General features: G+C 48.0%; 4 protein-coding genes across 4 annotated transcripts; all 4 read left to right on the top strand.

Annotated features, from left to right (window-relative positions):
* Nucleotides 1–7,097: 7,097 nt before the first annotated feature.
* Nucleotides 7,098–8,504, top strand: AO090701000712 (uncharacterized protein; the record flags this gene model as incomplete). Its single annotated transcript, XM_001823464.3, has 3 exons — nt 7,098–7,503; nt 7,556–7,738; nt 7,792–8,504. 3 exons carry the CDS (start codon nt 7,098–7,100, stop codon nt 8,502–8,504), a joined length of 1,302 nt encoding a protein of 433 aa, XP_001823516.3.
* Nucleotides 8,505–10,083: 1,579 nt separating this feature from the next.
* On the top strand, nt 10,084–11,764 carry AO090701000713 (SAC3/GANP family protein; the record flags this gene model as incomplete). The annotated part of the gene is made up of 3 exons (XM_023237179.1): nt 10,084–10,215; nt 10,520–10,723; nt 10,784–11,764. The coding sequence occupies 3 exons, from the start codon at nt 10,084–10,086 to the stop codon at nt 11,762–11,764; spliced, it is 1,317 nt and encodes a 438-aa protein (XP_023092260.1).
* Nucleotides 11,765–13,482: 1,718 nt separating this feature from the next.
* Nucleotides 13,483–13,935, top strand: AO090701000714 (uncharacterized protein; the record flags this gene model as incomplete). The annotated part of the gene is made up of 1 exon (XM_023237178.1): nt 13,483–13,935. One exon carries the CDS (start codon nt 13,483–13,485, stop codon nt 13,933–13,935), a length of 453 nt encoding a protein of 150 aa, XP_023092261.1.
* An 871-nt stretch (nt 13,936–14,806) lies between these two features.
* On the top strand, nt 14,807–15,987 carry AO090701000715 (putative protein N-terminal asparagine amidohydrolase; the record flags this gene model as incomplete). The annotated part of the gene is made up of 2 exons (XM_001823467.3): nt 14,807–14,972; nt 15,029–15,987. 2 exons carry the CDS (start codon nt 14,807–14,809, stop codon nt 15,985–15,987), a joined length of 1,125 nt encoding a protein of 374 aa, XP_001823519.1.
* Nucleotides 15,988–18,673: the final 2,686 nt, after the last annotated feature.

Raw genomic sequence — 18,673 nt, 5'->3', positions numbered from 1 at the left:
TCTGACAGGGCGATCGTGTGAACTTTGCTTTTGATGACAAACGGTCCTTCCGTACTCCCCGGGCCGCGGCGCCGCCCCGCTTGCAGCAATTGGGTCTGATGGTCTGGAGTCTATGGACGGGTGCCAGTCTTCGGCCCGCTCTGGGGGTGTTAGCCTTTCCCCTAATCGCCCCTAGGGCTTTTAGCCTTTGAGCCCTTTCAACTATTAGGGGGATAGCACTGACCCAGAGTCATTCAAAAAGAGTGACAGAAGTCAAAAAGTACCTTTACCCAGAATCCCGGGCGGGGTATTACTGGGGTTTGACCCTTAGCTCAGGCCTGATTTGCGAGGGTTAATCTTTCCCAAATCCGACAACACCAAATTGTACCGACAGTACCTTTTTTTCCCTGTTCTTCTACATTTTCCAGCCCTCAATTGCAGGGGAGTAGCCTCGGGTCTACCCTGTTCCTGACAAGCTCCTGGGTATTATGTTCAGTCCTATCATTTTTCTCCCCAAAGCCGGGTTTTCGCCGCCCCATCCATGACGCAACTCATCAATGTATTCGATGCTGCCAATTCTGCAGGCTGCTCATGCATGGCAGCAGGGCATGATCCACATCGTGAGCGACAAAATGTCATTCTACTTTGTACTCCCGACTACTCCGTATGTAGGTAAAATGAAGCTGAGGTTACTATTATTGCTTTTTAATTTCCCCGCCCCACACAGGAAAAGAAATCCGTCCTTTCGCAGTAGAGAATCACATCGTGGGGAGCCATTATTTATCGTCGAACCACGGAAAGATTCCAAAGAACGCTGTACACGACCAGAGGAAAGCACAGAACGTACCAGTAGGGCTCATGGTGGGCCAGAGTCGGATTGGCCCGTTTTAGTGGCTGTATGAATCAGCTCATGCTAATTCTAGCAATTTAAATTACCAATATGAAATTGTTCCTACCAGATAGTGTAGTAAAGCTAAGCTGAACATTTCCCTTTTCCTCTCAACAAAATGACGAGGCGTGAGATCGAAGTAGACGACAAGTAATAGGGAAGCCCTGGTGTTCCGGTCACATACGGAGTATGACTTCTTTCGGAAACGGCGGTTCCAGGTTAGCATGGTAAGAAGCCACTAGTCGCGTACTAACGCTAGCATCAATGAAAAATATAGGGTATGACAGGCGGTTGATGACGGTTTCAATGCCAGTGATCGGCTTTAACTTTCAACGGAGTAAGGCTGCGTATGTGACGGCAACATCATTCACCCCTCCATCATCTTGTCACAGAATCCTCCAAGATGGCTCGTCTTTCTGTTCTCATGGCCTCCATTTCCGGACGTAATATATGACGTTGATGCGATATATAGGCAATTAATCAGGATTTCCTATTTCTACTGGGTGCAGACACGAAGAAACAAACAGTGGGTAAAAAAATTGTTGACGGTGCCTTGACTAGCGGCAAACGCGGTGTGAATGATTCCGATGGTACCTTAATTAGCTGATTCGGAGAAGAGATGGCAGAGTCAATTCACAACATTAGTAATTGAAAAGAGGAGGATTTGACAAAAGGGAAATTAAAGGAAACACAGAAAAAGACTCACTACGAAAAAAATGAAGAGAAAAAGGGAAAAACCGGATTTTTACCAGCTGGTGCCGTCATAGACATCGTTTTCCGTCACCAAACGTTCCTCCCACCCTCCAAGTACTAAGGAGATCCTACACCGACGTAATTAGTATATGCACTCATGCAATGTCATCCACTGACCGACTTCCACAGATCTCGATATCATGGCGGTGAGACACTCGTCCTTGAACTCTACATGACAATTGTCAATCCCTACTGGTGGTAGAGCACACCGTTGAAGTGGCTTATGTATGTACAACCCTCCCGGCCACGTTGCGAGGCCAGAATAGTAACACAGAAAATAACGGCACGTTGAGGGTTGCACACCCTGGGGTAACCAAGTCCTGTGAACAAACGGTCTAGACTCGGCCGATCAGTGATCCCGTTTGCATTTTGAAGAGATGGTCATTTGCGCAACAGAGATTGAGCAATGTGACGGCCTGATCCTGAACAGGGATTATGTCGGCTTGTTGACCTGATGGGTGATATTACTGTAGTAGTAGTGGTGGTGGTGGTTGAACGGGAGTAACCCTTGTAATCGGGATAAAAGGATCTCGGTTTGGTGCCTAAGGAGATCGCGTATCGCGTATTTGAAAGGGGCAGATTGGGTGCCAATTACTGTTAAAGGAAATTGTACGGAGCGTTCTAGTATAGCCTCGTCATCATCCCCTTTGTTTTTCTTTTTCGGGACTGACTATTCATAGCTCGATAGCCCTTTTGTGGGACTACATACGGCAGGTATAAGCTCCTGTTAATAGTTGTATATCTTATCAAGATAGGTTAACCGAACACTGGGGCTATGCTGTGCTCCACAGAGAAATATATTCAAGACAGAATGTTTCTTCCGTCTCACCCTCAAACTGTTTGCTTATGAAACATTGAGGATCCTGATTATGTCTTGCATCCGTTTTCTATGTACATTGTCTAACTGTTTGGCAGCTTCGGTTTTCTTTGTGCAGTCAGGTTTCACTTGGAGGCCCAACCCACATTGAAGCAAACAGGATGTAGTACTTTTTCTTTTGAGTTACCAGGAAGAAAAGAAAAGGGAAAAAAGTAAAGAGTTAGTCTCTCCAATCCTTTTTATTCCATTAGATTCCATATGGTTTGTTTGAATAAGTCGCTAAAGCTTACCCTTCCAAGCCCATCAACAGTAACAAAGAATATATACGATGCCAATTGACAGTAAACCACTAGCAATCAAATCAGCTCTTTCTGCTCATGACAAATAACTCTCGATAGGGCATGGAATATACTCTCGGGAACGTCCCCAGATAACTCAATGCTGGTCGCCGATCTGGCTTCCGACAAGATTGGTATAGATGGCGTGGCCCCTGATCAGTCCCGACAGCCAGGTACAAAGCAACCCACGCGTAACAAATCAAGCCGCCTAGAGGCATCCAGACCTAACTTTTGCGGTACCATGGAACCATGACAGATCTAAGTAATGTTTAACTCGAATCTAAATGTACAAGGACCAATCCCAGTGGCCCTCTTCTTTTCTCTCATTGCTTTCTTTGTTTTTACCGGTAAATGTCAATGAACCCTTCGTACTGTGGTGGTTGTAGTGCGCGCCATTCCGTTTACTAGCGACGGAAACAATCCCCCGGACATTACCGACCAGGACAAACGAAAGGGGGTTGCCACACTGTCAAACTGTTTTTTTTTTTTCCCACCTTAAAAAAAAGAATCAATCTTCCTGTGCATGTTTTCTTTTTCCTTTTTCCCGTACTCTCACTCTCTATTGCGCATAGATTGCTAGCAATGGTATTCAACCCAGTCGTTAACATTGGCAAATATTCCACAAAGCTGAAGGGAAAGGGGCAAAAAAAAAGGAGGACAATAATAACACAGAGCTGAGGTGCCTCTAGGACCCTGGCGAATGTTTGCTTACTACTATGATATTTGCTGTGCTGTACTTTAGCAACAACCAACCATTCCATATCTACGGTACGGGTTGTATTTACGGGCTCCTCCTCCTGACTCTTAGCTTCAAGGCCTAGAAATCCCACATCCCAGTACTCTGGGCCATGCACAAGCCTCTTCGTTCTTACGGTGGACGATCATTTCGGCTCTGGGAGCTATCGAAGCCTTTCATTGGCTCACCCAGAACTGCGACTAGCCCTCGGGGCACATCGTATTTAGATCCGCCCATGATCGAAGGCGCATAGTCCAAGGTAGATAGTTTTCCCCTCCCTTGGCCCATCGTAATTTCGTCCTTTTGCCTTAGAGCCGTTCGCAATCATAGCCCAGTTAGTCGGTACTTCGGGACTCCGGGTTGGGTTGGTGATCTACGCCGTTCGTAAGTCGCGTATACGGGTTTCTATTGTTCGATCGCTTGTTAGAGATTTATGCACTTGTACAACCTCCTGAAAGTTATAATGGTCGTCAGTTATCGGTGACACCGATGAGGACCTATAGTCGTACAGGCAGCATGATTCCATCATTGCCACTCGTGTCATGTCGGTCATATGTAAGTCTATGTATGTATGTAAGTACGTATGTATGAACGGAGGGCAGCCTGAGTCAGGTGACGACGGCGATGGCTCGGCGAGCCCGACTTTGTCCATGCCGGCAGTGGGCACTACCCGTACGTACTCCATTCTATACGTCTCTTGGCGTTGTATCATCACCTGAAATGGCCCTGGAATTGAAGAGGGTCAACCTGCATCTGAAGATTTGCATTCGCAAGAACACTACGTAACTCTGAGACCATGCATAAGCGGTACTTTGTCCACAGGCATAGAGTTCGGAGCTGAATGGCACGTATACACACTTCAGCAGGAAAAAAACAGACGCAAACTGTTCCCTCCATCTGGTCCAAGCGCGGGCTGTGTGGGACGGACCTGACGAGATGCGGGCCTGTGCGGGATCTAGACACCCAGGAGGGTGGCTGCTGGTTGTTCATGTTCCATGAACTGAAGGTACAACATGCCATACTTTATTAAAGGGTTTGTACATGCTCTAGCTTGAAATGAGATGGGAAGTATCAGGTCCAATGCCAGACGAACTGGGGGGTGAAGAATGTAACTCTATTACTACATCGTGTACTCAAGTACAGAGGGGGGGAGTAGATAGGTAATAGGTAGAGAGATGGTAAGATAGGGCCAAGCTATACTTTTAATTGGGCGGGCCAAAGGGAAAGACACCCTAAGAAGATAGTTAGATTGCTAACTTAGTACCAGATGACGGGTTCAAAATTCCCACACTGTAGCGCTCGCAAAAGACACCGGATTGATGGAATATTCTCTTTTTTTCTAGGGAGTTATATCAAGATTGTTATCCATCCCTATCATCTCTCTATCTCAAACTCGGCAGCTATACCGGCAAGCATTATCTACCAACGATACTAGCGTCTCCCAGGGTATCAGAAAACCAAGTCTCAGATGGTCCTTGAACGATGGTCACTGGAGCTGTGGCGGTTGCATTCCTTAGCTAAACTAAAAGACTAGTGAGGTTGACTAAGTGTTACGGAGGTTAGTGTGGTGCTTTTGTCACTTTAAAGTATACTTCGTAAATTAAATGTTGAAAAATAATTTAATGAACATTTGGTAGGGTTTGTCGCCAAAATGTGTGGAGACCAATAATCGATACGCCACTAGGCTGCTCACTGGCCGCTCCGAACAAAGCCTCTGGGGGCGGTTGCACAGCTCCCAGAAGCTAAAGTAGTCGATCTACAAATAGTAAAGCCAGGATGTAAGAAATTAAATTTCCATAATAATAATAAATAATATTACCGTTATTATTTTTCGAAAATTAAAAAAATCATTTTTCTGAAATTACATTTTCTTATAATTTTTTAATTCAAAAATTAAACGCACTAAAATAAATAAAATAATAAAAAATCATTTTATCGCCCTACTGCATGTCCACTACCCAGAGATGCAGCCGCAAGTGGTCTACCGGTGCCTGTTAGTCCCTGTCTTTTCGTGTTTCGGCTTCTGATGGGCTCCAGGATCATGGATGATCCTGGGTCGCCCACTTGACCCAGGTCCATCATGCCAATTCCAGATTGGGACAGTTCGATACCACCACCGCGGAGGGGGTGGACGACTAAATGCCCGGGGGATGTGTGTGGGTTCTTCTGTCTAGATGTAATCGATCAATCATTCAAAATCTTGCATACTCTTAACCCAGTCCTTTCCTTTTCCATCCTCCATCTTCTTTTATAAAGTCACCCATTCTTCCTTGTTATTTGTGACTTCTACTTTTCATCACTCTTATCCATCCTTCTCTGGACTTAACAAGGACTTGACCCCCCTCAAGTCAAACAACTCTGTTACACCAACCGTTTACCTTTTCTAGTACATCCATACATACATTCAAAGGAAGAAGACCTTCTCTCGTTCGCTTCAACCCTGCTGCACTTCATCTCACTACGTCTTGTGTGCCCAAAACCGGTTACCAGCAGTTTAGTACAGCCTGCTCGGTGCTTCTGACATTCTCTCGACTTGCCTGTCAGCACCTTGATTGGCTTTGGACAATCTGCCCTTGTCGCTGTGTGCTGTGAGTAGCTGGAGTCTTATGCCTACTTTCCCACTTCTCTCTCTGTTTGACGGACATTGGGGGGGGATCCACGATGCTGCCAGCACTGTCGGGGAATTACACCAGATAGCAGCGGGATTGCGGACCCCACGTTGTACCGTTCCATCCGAATCTTTGATATGCCTTGCCATTGCAATTCGTTGCTTGATGAATCTCTGCGTCTTACCATGGCCAAGCTGGTAGCTAACCAAGGCCTGTTGGCACCATAGTTGCCACTACATCTGTAGTTTTCCAGCTCAAACGCGGCCACGTCCCATTCAGATAGAGGTGTCTGTTATTCCCTCAACGTCGGCTTGAACTATCCTGTCGCAGTGCATTTGTTTCTGGACCTCGAGCAGATACAAATTGCCGCCCTATTCGCGCTCAGTCGACACTCCATCGAAATCTCGAGGCCTTCTCTATGTTTCATATTGTCTACCAGTGTCTCCATCTCTGATCAAGCTTTCTTCTCTTGATAAGAAAGCCTCTCAGACTCTTAGACTACTACCTCTTTCCTAGCTGGCACCCTAACTTTATCTAAACTTTCCTTTAAAACATCATGGTTGTCAGCGCATCTGTTTCCGGAACAGGAGCCGTCAAGCGGCCAGCGTCTTCCATGCATGATGATTATACTGGATGGGAGACCGCTCCAGTAAGTAAAACAAAGCCAAGTCTACATGAGATAATCACTGACCACATAGGCTATGGATGTAACTATGCGTACATCGTTCAACCTCCCTTACACCTATTATGCGATGATCTATCTCGACAACCTCGGAAGACTTAAGGTTCAAGAGTCTTCGTCTATCCGGGAAACAAACGGAACAGTCTTTACCCCTGACGTACAGGATAAGTTCTTAGAGATACTCGGAGCAAAGATAGGGTATCGCAGGCCCACCATGCGCAGTACGTATAATAACTACTTCCTGAGCCTCATGGACATCTTGACTAATCACTTTGAGTAATAGAATTCTCAGGCATGGGAGCATCGCTGTATGGCTACCCGCGTCCCGAAGACTATTCTCGCCATGTAAAGCGTCGCAAGGCTTCCTTCCAAGAACATGCTATTGAGCCACATTTTCCTGAACCAGTTGAGGAAGTACCTGCCTCCACAAGCATGGTCGGCATTGAAATTGGGGATACTGAGAAGATCCTCGAGTACTATGAGAATGCCTTGAAGCATTTCCAGCAGCTTAATTGCCGCCAGATCGCCAAAGCTTTCATCAAATTCATCGAACCTCGGAAGCAAGTTAAGCATCCTTACAATGGAGGCAAGCCTCGAGCTGGAGCTGCCTCAGGTGAGAAGGGAGATCCGGAGAAGACCAAGCCTGAGTGGTGGCCAGCGGGAGTTGTCCACAAGGAGCCCGACCACCTCAGGAAAGAGCGTGAGTAGATGCGTCCCCTGATAGACAACCTATCCATACTCACAGCCATTAGAGCGCATTCGACTCCTTATCCACATCGTGCGTAAGCTCGGGAAATTTGGAATCACCCCCGACAAGCTGCAAGAGGTTGCACATGATTCTAAGAGACAGCTGAGACCTACCTCAAAGATTGAGGTCTTAGACGAGGTTTTCAAAGTGCGGAGGATGGAAGAGAGATATGAGCTTGGTGAAGTTGGTATGTCTTACTTTATAGGCCTTCGATCGTAGCGCAAGCTAACACTTTACTAGATGCGAACTGTCTCGTTTATGTCCAGAACAGGGATGCCAGCTCAAAGGACAAAGACTCCGACACCATCAGTGAGCCAGAACAAAAATTCGAGCCCGAAGACCTTGAGGAAGCCGATGACGAGTTCCTGACACCTCCATCGTCGGCCGAACAAGCTTCCTCGTTCACATCCTCCGTTGACATGACTATGGGTGGACACGGCCGTCCCATGCACATGGGAGGAGACAGAGGCCAACTGTTCCCATTGCCTGAATCACTGAGTTTCGGAGAGCAATCTACACATGAACGCTCGTATTATGGCAACTCTGAGTACCCCGATGAATACTCCCATCCTATTCTTAAGACGCCCGTAACATCAGGGCTTGTTACTCCAAACGAACAGCCCAATGCTTTTGATTACTTACAGGCCCCGTTTTCAGCTTCGACAACAGGAGAACCGATAATCTCTCACCAGCGCCCGACAGCCTTGCCATTGCAGCAATCCGTTAGTCAGTTTGATTCCTGGACATCATCATACCGACAGAGCATGTTCAACCCTATGGAGTATAGCTCTGCGCCCGCTCAGAACATTCCCCAACATATGCCTTACCATATGCCGGTCGCTACCCCTTCGCACGCAGCAGAGCTGGCTCATACTCCTCACGGCCTGCCGAAAGGAAACCCCTTCCGCACGGGATCCTTAAGTCACCCTCATATGATACCTCACCATGCATAAACACTTCCGGCACATCTTCTATTCAGGTATCAAAGCTGCGACCTCAGTCTGAGCTCGAATGACACGCACGATTTGTATGAACTTTCAATAGACTTCTGCTGCTTCGCGATTTCACACAACCTCCCCTTCAGACAAATTTGTCACCACTTGGTGACTTTTCGCTTCTTTGATTCATATTTCAGGCTCCATATATATGTTATGCCTCTTATACATTTTTTCCCTTGTTGATTTCAATCTTTGCAAATACACGTTATGCATTGAACAGAAATGTTTTCGATGGCGCCTTGGGACGGATGTATGCTGCAAATATTTTTCTTTTTGCTTTTTTCTTTTTGTTTATTTTTACTTTTTGTGTGCGTGATGTTACATTGTGTTATGAGGTATTCGGAGCGAAGGCGTCCATATACAGGCTACATCAATGCTTCCTGGCTTCCGACACCAGAAGCCGCGGCCTGAAATGAGGATTTATTGGTTATAGAAGCGGTGGGCGTAATTGTGGCCACTATGGCTTTTTTGGATCTGTGGAGCGATATTGATTTCAAAAGCGTGTTTCACGTATTAAGTTTTTATCTTGAATTCATATGTTTTCTTGAATATTCAAAAATCCTGAACCGGAACCCAGTAAGATAACTGAGTACGAATAATCGATAAGTTGAAGTTAGACGCGCGTTAGTAGCGCTTGATGGAATTGGTCTGTGCGTTTACCGGGCATTGACGCAGGTGCAGCTGACAGAGCTTCGCTGAAGACTGGATAGAAACCGACCTTATCCCCCTTCTGCACTCCTCATTCGAGACGAGCAAACTGAACGGGCCGAGCCAACTTAGAACCAATCACCCTATTTTCGCATTCCGAAATTGCGCCTATTTCTACCGAACCTTCGTCGTTTTTGGATGACCGCTTTGCCCGCGGAGGTTTCTCCCCACGACTTGAAGCATCATCCGATCTGGCTTGCAACGTTGTAGCTATTGCGTTACTGCGAGGGATTTTCTTTCTGACGTTGTTTCTGTCTTGAGGAAGACTTCCCATTGTCATTATCCGCATCGAAAGGTACTGCGCCATGATCGTTTCCTCCTTTCGCTTTAGCCCCAGGTCTCGTACATGATTGTTCTTTCACCATTTCTTTCTCCCTTTATTCACGCGCTCTTTCTTCTCGATCGTGTTACCATGAAAACTGTGTTACTTCCGACGCCATCCTTGGCTAACTCTTTCGTCACGCTCCTGCCAATGGTTATCGGAGGATAGCACTTTTAGGATATCTCATTCATCGCCTCCCGCCTTTACATCCGCCGTCCCACAACTCCTGTCAATGATTGGAATCTAAACGGACAAAATTTGTGATAACCTCACGAGAGGGGAAGCCCTGGCCACTTCAGGTGTATCCTTGCCCACTGTTCCCGCGTTGCTCGCGACAGAATGGCCGGTCCGCCAAACCCATTTGCTGGCCTTAGCCAGAAAGACGGTACAACGGGAGCAGCAGGTCGTGGACGTGGTGGGACACTTGGCCGTTCGGCGCCTTATCAAGCGAAAAATGGAAATGCGCCTCATAACCCCAGAGCTCGTGGTCGCGGACGCGGAGCAATGACGGCTCCCAGGGCTACTCGTGGCCACGGCCGAGGGAGTGGTGCTGTGGGAAATACCTGGCGCAAACCCGACTCGAACGATGGTCCATCCGCAAATTCGGCTTCGCCTTTCGCTCAATTGAAACATAACGTGAATCAACCCTCTACGTCTCCCTTCGCTGGGAAGACCGCCCCTCAAAAACCTTCGCTCTCCGGCTTTGGGAAAGCGCCGTCATTTGGGGCGCCTTCCACTTTCGATGGAACACAGGTCGATTCAAGTCGTGATCCCCGAAAGCGGCCTTCTTCGGTACGGCCGAATGGTGCGACGATGTCCAGTGTACCTGTCGAAGATGCGACTGCTTCAAACAACTACAACGATCGCTACGAACAGGTCGGTTTGCATTTGCCATCGGAGCGAGGGAAATAGACTAACATGCTAATGGAATAATACACAGCTCAAACTCGATAGGGCTAAGCAGAGAGAGAAAGCAATTAGGGAAGGACAAATGGCGGATCCAAACCAACCAACTTCTTTGAACCAAGCTATTACACCTGTCGGAACATGTACTAGCATGTGTCCGGAGTTTGAACGCGTTGAGCGCATTGTTCAGAAAATGGTTGATAAGAGTGAAAAGGTATTTATGTCGATCAGTATCACTGTTCGACCTGCGCTTACATTCGGGACCTAGTTGCTTCATCCTTCAACGAATTCGTTGCAGAACCTGGAAACAAAAATGCTCAAACGTTTCCGAAGATCGGCTGCTGGCTATGACGAGCAGCTTCCATCCGATATTCGAACACCAAAGACTCTTCTCCAGACCATGAACTATTTAATCCGTCATGTAATCGGCGGACCCGAGCCCCTGGGGCTGATTCATAAGTTTGTTTGGGATCGAACTCGATCTATTCGCAATGACTTCTCGGTCCAACAACTTACTCAAGAAGACCATGTAAAAATGGCAGTCACTTGTCTAGAGAGGATTGCTCGTTTTCACATTGTATCACTCCATTTGCTTTCTAGCCCTGCCAACGAAGAACCGTTCGATCATCACCAGGAACGTGAACAGCTTAACAATACGATGTTGTCGCTGATGTACTACTATGATGACAATCGGGGTCGCATCTCGTTTCCAAACGAAGATGAATTCCGCGCGTATTATATCATCTTTTCTATTCTCGATCAGCGGCCTGACTTGGAAGCGCGTGTCCAGAAGTGGCCAGCTGAACTACGCAACTCTCCGCGGGTGCAATTAGCACTGGAACTACTGGCTGCTGCTGGTAATGGGTGGGAGTATCAGGGGACACTGGACTCTAAAAGGCAAAACGCAATTGCACAGGGTTTTTACGAGCGCTTTTTCAGTCTGGTAGACTCTCCAGCTGTTTCGTATTTGATGGCCTGTGTTGCAGAGATCTACTTCAACAACGTGCGGCTGACTGCTATCCGCTCAATTTGGAAGGGGTATTGCCGTTATCCGTCTTCTCAGCAACATAAAAACGAAGAATGGACTGTGGATGAGTTAAAGAAGGTGCTATACTTTGACGACGCTGAACAGACTATCAAGTTTTGCGAAGAACAGGACTTGGAATTTGCTGAAAACGCAAATGGCGATCTATATTTGAATTGGGGAAGCCGTAACTTTGACTCAGTCGGTATGTGTAACTCTCGACGACGAAACCGCTTGATCTTTTTTGTCAGTTGAAACGGCCTTCGCTAGACCGGATAACGGGAGAACGTTCCTAGATATCCTTCCTTCATTCACTGCATTTCCTCGACTGACCCATTGAATAACAGAGTTCCGAAGAACATCAGACCATACATTCTCAGAGACGTATGTCGAATCAAAGCGTGCAGGCCGCACGTTGGTCGCAATCATTCTTGGCTTGAATATCAAGCAAGCATCACAATTAGGAATGGTTGACAGCTCAGTTCTACAAGAGCGCCCTCTGGCTTTGCCTGCACCAACAACGGGGAGTACTGCAGACAACGATGCACTCTTCGTCAGCGACGACGATAACGAGACACCACAACCAAGAGGGGACTTCGCGCAGGATGGATTAGTGCAGGATTTGCCGACATCCGCAGATAGTTTTCGCGGGGTTTTCGAGGAATCGTCACAAACCTCAACAAGTGCTGAACCAACGCAATCAGCAGGCTTCTCCCAGATGCCTAGTGTTTTCCAGCCTTCTGAGGGTGCTAAGCCACTGTCCTCTTTATTCGCGACTGGTCCCTCAGCTGGTGCTCCCACAGCATCGGCGCCGTCTAACCCATTTGCAGGCCTGTCTTCCCTCGCATCCTCGAAGACACCTGGGACAAATAACAGCAGTTCTCCATTCTCCTTCGGGTTAAACACGTCGCAGTCCGCATCCATTTTTAGCGCAGCCCCGAGTCCAGCCGAGCAAGACAAACCCGATGCGTCTAATACTATATCCACGGCACCTACCTTCAAATTCCCTAGTATCTTCCAACCCAGTACGACGCCGACCACTTCGCCTTTTAGTTTTCCGACAACTTCATCTGATGCCAAGCCTCATCAAGCCGTTGGGTTGACTGCTGGCCAGCCTTCCGGTATATTAGATACCACCAATGCACTAACTCCTTCAGGCGCACCTAGCGCCATGTTCAATCCTGCTGCTCCGAGCACTGTTACTGGCGATACAGGAAGCCCGCTCCAGACAAGCTCTCCGAAGGCCCCGCAGGGACCCTTTGCGCAGCCCCCAGCACCCTTTCTGTCCCCATTTGCTTCAGGGAATAACGGTATGATTCGTGCAAATTACAATACGTTCATTCATAGCAGGCTCTAATAACTTTCTAGAGATTTCCAAACCCTCGTTGCCAGAGTCAACCCTTGGGCAGCCAAATTCCGTTCTTGAGGAGCCCACCGATAGCAATGCAGGGCAAGAACACTCTGCAAAATATGACGCACCTACGTTCACAAAGGTGACAACTGAGGAACCTGCATCGAACGACGGGCTTTCTTCATTACACAGTAATGACGCTACCCAACAGCAACAGGAGATGAATTTATCATCACTAGAAGAAACCAAACCAGCAGAACCTACGGCCCCTACAACATCTGTCCAGCCAGACAATCTAAACCCTTCACTTCCTTTGCCTACAGAGCCTATAGAGCCAACAGTAGATGAGGCTACTCCTGTCGGTAAGTTGATTAGTGGCATTAAAGCAAGGCTACTCTTCTGCGCAGTGTTTCGCTAATATGATGCTCCAGCTCCCGATGTGAACGACCGACGTTTGGCATGGATAGAGACATTAAGAGAAGCAGCTGCTAAGCGACGGAGGACCTCTTCGACGAGTCGCAAGCGAGGCCATGAAGATCCAGAAGAAGACTTGCCAATAGAAACCGGTTCCAAAGCCGCGAAACTACCGAAAGCAGAGCCCCCTGCTTTACATAAAAAGTCCATGGCGCTTTCTTCTATCAAACCTCTACCGAAGCTTCCGATCCTAGAACAAATCGAGTCCATGACGCGGAAGCCAGCAGCCGAACCAAAACCCGAGCCTCCAAAGCCTAGTCAAGTCGACGAGGATGAGCTCCTTCTCTCCGCTGCCCGTATCGCTGCTGAATCTCTCAGGAGTGGTCCAAGACTCATAGACAGCTGGTCTACTAGGCCATCTGAACCTCGGCGCTCGTCTTTCAGCCCCCGAGGCAGTTTCTCTTCGTCATATTCCTTCTCCCGGAGTCAGTCGCCCCAGTCACTTGTGAACGGACATGACCTTGCACTTGCCCCTGACACTGATCTCGGACTGGGCCGCACATTGTCTCGCACCGAACAAAGACTTCGCATGACGGGTGGCAAAGGGCTGGCCTATAAGCCACTGGACTTTACCCCTAAAAAGAAACGAAAATCCAAATAAAGACAGTTCGTTAATCAACAACACGATTGGGTATCCATGGGGATCTTCAATCGCATACAGCCATATGCGTTTCCGGCTGACATTGGTTCTTTTGATAGAACCATTGAGGTACATATTATCTTGGGTTTGTTGGAGTTCATTATCTGCATTGGGCAACGGCGTTGAGCGAATTCTATGTTTACTTGTGGTTTTGAGAGTTGTTGCATACCTGGGTCTCAAGCATGGCGCGGGAAAGATCATATACCTCTATTTGTTCTGGATCTTAGCGAGTGGGACTCATTTGCGCCCACCTTCAGTTTAGGTAGTTTTGCTGTATCTCATCGAATGCATTGAATGCATCTTATCTTGCCCAAGGAATATTGTACTACTATGAAACTGTATGGTTTCCGTTCGACTATTTGTTTGGAGATACAGACTACATAGCAACCCGCTTTGAGAAGACAATAAACCTATTTTAAAGGCGATCAGTTCTGAAAATAAGCGGTGCATGAGGAAGGACATATGTACCTAGCTAGGTACGAATTAAATGACAGGCCCACCGCCCAACCCCACCGCTGGAGTTTTGTCACTGGCGAAACCAATCAGAACCAACAACATCACCTATCGACTTTCATTCAACAGGCGCTACCCATCTGTTTGTTACTATTTACATAAGACAAAGAAACTGCCCGTATATTTCGTCATCATTGCTGTTCCAAAGCAAATATATTCTCTCCTTACTGGTTTCGGCCAACAGGGTCGGCCGTTTGTATTCACCATCCGCTCTCCTGCGATTCATTCCGCTGCTTTTAGTACCCAAAGGAGACGCCCGTCAAAGTACCATTCCGCACCATTCCCTGTTCTGCGTATAGACGACCAGCAGCACAGGGAAATGAGGATTGCCACCTTACAGTTTGCCCCGATACTGGGGGATGTAGAAGGCAACATCAGACGGGCCAATGAATTGCTGCAGAATGGCAAAGTGCTAGGAGGTGTAGGGATTGGTGTCGACGTTTTGAAACCGGAGATTCTGATATTGCCTGAGTTAGCTTTGACTGGTATGTTTTGTGTTAATCTTTCTTTATGGATGTCGATGTTGATGTTCTATGAAAAGGTTATAACTTCCCTTCGCTGGAGGCTATCAAGCCATATCTGGAGTCCGCGGGGAAGGGCCCATCAGCCACTTGGGCACGGGACACCGCTAGACGCTACCAATGTAAAGTGTGCGTTGGGTATCCTGAAGTCGAGGAAGCGGGGACAAGCCAAGCAGATGGTTCGAATAGCCAGCAGGAGACGTACTACAACTCTCTTCTGGTGGTCGACGAGAACGGGGAAGTTCTGCACAACTATCGCAAGACGTTTCTGTACTATACAGATGAGACATGGGCCGCAGAGGGTGATGTGAAGAGGGGCTTTCGTAAGCTTACCTTTAGAAATTCGCAAGAGCAGAATTCTCCCAGCACCAATGTCGCCACTTCATTCGGTATATGCATGGATATCAACCCGTATAAGTTTCAGACACCGTTCACCGCATGGGAATTCGCGAACCGAGTACTGGATTCGAAGTCTCAGCTAGTCGTCCTTTCTATGGCTTGGCTGACATCGTTGGGCCGGGAAGAACTCGACGCCCTCGCTGGAGAGCCGGAAATGGATACCTTCAACTACTGGATCCAGCGGTTTTGGCCCCTCATCAAGAAACGCTTGCGTCATGAGGTTAACTTGGATGGGGACGATGCTGACTCTGGCAAGAAGACTGTTATTGTTTTTGCGAATCGGGCGGGAGAGGAACCTGGTCCTGAGGGAACCAACCCGGTTCTGTACGCTGGCACGAGTGCTATTATTGCTGTTACGCAACGGCCGCGACGCCCCTCCGCGGATGGAGAAACTAGTGCTGCGGACAAAGGTTCTGGGAATGGGTCCGATGAGGATGAGAGTGGGGACAAGGATGCATCGCCGTTTGATGTGAAAATACTGTGCTGGGATATGATGGCCGCGACAGCCGAAGGAATTTGCTTTGCGGATACTACGATGGACCCCAAAATGGTTTTCGGTTTAGTTAAAGCTAGTAGATGATATGGTCGGGTTCTGGGCAAGTATCCATGGCTCGGGGAATAATATTATCCTTTCATAAGTGTCGGTCGATAGGAAGTATAGCATCGCGCAATCTGGATGCTCGTACTCGTAATGATCTATAACCTATCTACTATAGGACCTGGGTTGTCGGGATCTTGAAGATGCTACAGTTTGCGAACCATTCTCTCACATCTGTTCAACTATCGCTGTAAAAATGCACAAGACGTGCGACAATAGTCTTACAGTGAGTTCACAAGTGGTCGGCCAGCATTCCGATAAAGGTCTTGCCACACTTCCACGTCCAAGAGTCATGTGAGTCACTTGACAGTCATACTGGATGCTGGTCCATGTGACATGGGTTTCTTTTCTGCAGAGACAGGGGGGATTCTAGACTTTAAAGTCCGGAGAATAACCATTTAATAGGTTCTCAGGCAGTGGCCCCGATAAACTATCGTCCCAGTACCTCCCTTTTCCTTCACGCGCTCGTCCTTTTTTTAACATTCCACTTATCTTATGACCAGAATGATCGGCGTCTTTCCAGATGGTGTCGAGAGTACAGTTTTGATGGGTGAGAACAAGTTTTTCTTACTACAACCCTAGCAAGCACCCCCACAGACCATAGCCCTTAGATTGGACACTGTCGCTGAGTGAAGAACGCAACTGGGGGAGCTGAGCCTCTAATATGCGCGCGGTGGGCACATGTGACACTAGGGTCAGATGAAGTCATGTTATTTTTGGGGGCAGTGAGCTAAATATGGTGGAGGGATAAAGAAAACTGCTGAGCTCCAATGGGAGAGTATCCCAAGCCAGGAAGGTTCAGCGAAAGACGTTTATTGCATCTGTCAACTGAGACACTTATTCTTTGGGAAGGTGTCCTCCGCGCTGGGCTATTGAACTATTGAGATGTTCTTTTCTGCCAATGAGGGGGTCAGAAAACCCCAGCAGACTTGAAACGTTGAATGATTCCAGAAAGATTAGATCGGGGGGGGATGGGGCTGCTAGGTTAGTGATCCTATTATACCTCGAAGACCAGGCGGACTAGATGATCGGCATCTAACATGGGAAAATCGAGAGACATGGCATGATCCCCGTCATTCGTCGACTAAATCACTGATGCTATGCATTTTGGACCGTGCAACCTAAGCAGGGACCCAAAGGAGGGACGGGCCGGCCGGGAATGAGCAGGCACTCCCAAATGGGGGCGTTTAGTTCTCCAATGACACCATTCTGCATGAGGAGGCAGTGACCATCATTCGAGGAACACTGCAGACCCGGGGAAACATCGCAGAGTTACTAAGAGTTCATGATCTTCGTCCTATCTTCTTTCAGGAGGGTTGCAAGGACCCACGTGATTTCCGGGTGAACCCCTCCTCCGGCAACCGGCCAAGGCGAAAACAATCAGCCAATCAGATATGCAAACGGGGACCTTGGGTGAGGAGGGGGCACGGGATTGCAGCACATGACATCTGAATGGGGAAGAAGGAGGGAGGAAGAAAACCGGTTGGGTTAACTTGAGAGGGAAGCGCTACAGAAGATTGGTTGATAATGAGCGGACTGACTCGGTGCAAAGAACTTCCCACAAGTTGGTCGATGGAATGATCGATGGATCGATAAAGGGAAGAGATAAAGAGAGGCTCCGTTGTCCCGTGACCCGAGTGCACACCAGGTCACAACCGGTCACCGCATTGCTCCTCTTTTTGGCCAAAGGCTTGACCTCGTCTTTCGCCCTCGCCACGTGAGCAATCCCTCTCTACTCGACTCTCTCTCTACACCTCCATGTATCCCTACTTTCCATTGTAAAAGCCGCCACTTCTTTTTGTTCGTTTTCAAATCCGGCTTGTCCGCTGTGTTGAAGCTGGACGCTGCTGCCTCGACCATTTCTTCCCGATACAAATTTCGTTTTCTTGCTCTCACGATCGAATCGCGATCATCCTAACTTGTTGTTGCCCGTGGCAGGTGACTTGCTGTCAGGTGATAGATAGCCCATCCCAAGGTACTGCTGCTCCCCTTTTCTTCTCGTTTACTTCCTCCTTGTTATCCGTTCTGCCAACCGCAACAACCCTCGGCGGGTTGCTGCTGCACGTTGCTCCCACTATTGTCCCGTCCATCGCTCTGGTTTCCATGCTGTCCGCCATGAACCGGTCGCGAGGAGGCTGTTGCCTATGATGTCGCGCGGTTACGTCGGTCGCAAAACTGCCAGAGCGCGTTTCTACTGTAGTTCCTTGCTGATGGATACCGCTTGATGTATCTCTATTTTTATGGTGTTATTGATGCACTCGCGATCCATATGCTTAGTTGTATATGTGAAGAGTTTTGCTTTGCCGCTGGCATGATCTCACTGACCAGATGTTATTGATGTGGATGCGGAGATGCGCGCGTCAACCCCCCCCCCCCCCCCCCCCAAACGCGTCTCCCACCTTGCACCCCAGCATCAATGCTCATCAGCAATATTCACTCTTCTCTATTGATTGAATGATTGTCTATCTAGATTCACATTGCCCGTCATATTTTTACACAGCTGTATCTGCTTTATATGAGACTTGCCTCTGCGCTACTGACTATTGAGCTGCGATAACTGACAAGAACTCATGGTTCATAGATCACTCACTCAACAACTAGATTGGTGTCAGTAGCTGTGCAGGAGCGTGGTTGCCCGATCTTATCTAGATTCTACCTTATCTAGCAG

Source organism: Aspergillus oryzae, chromosome 5, assembly GCF_000184455.2.
Source record: "Aspergillus oryzae RIB40 DNA, chromosome 5".
NCBI lineage: Eukaryota > Fungi > Ascomycota > Eurotiomycetes > Eurotiales > Aspergillaceae > Aspergillus > Aspergillus oryzae.
The sequence above is the reverse complement of the archived record's forward strand: the minus strand, read 5'-3'. Positions and strand labels throughout refer to the sequence as shown.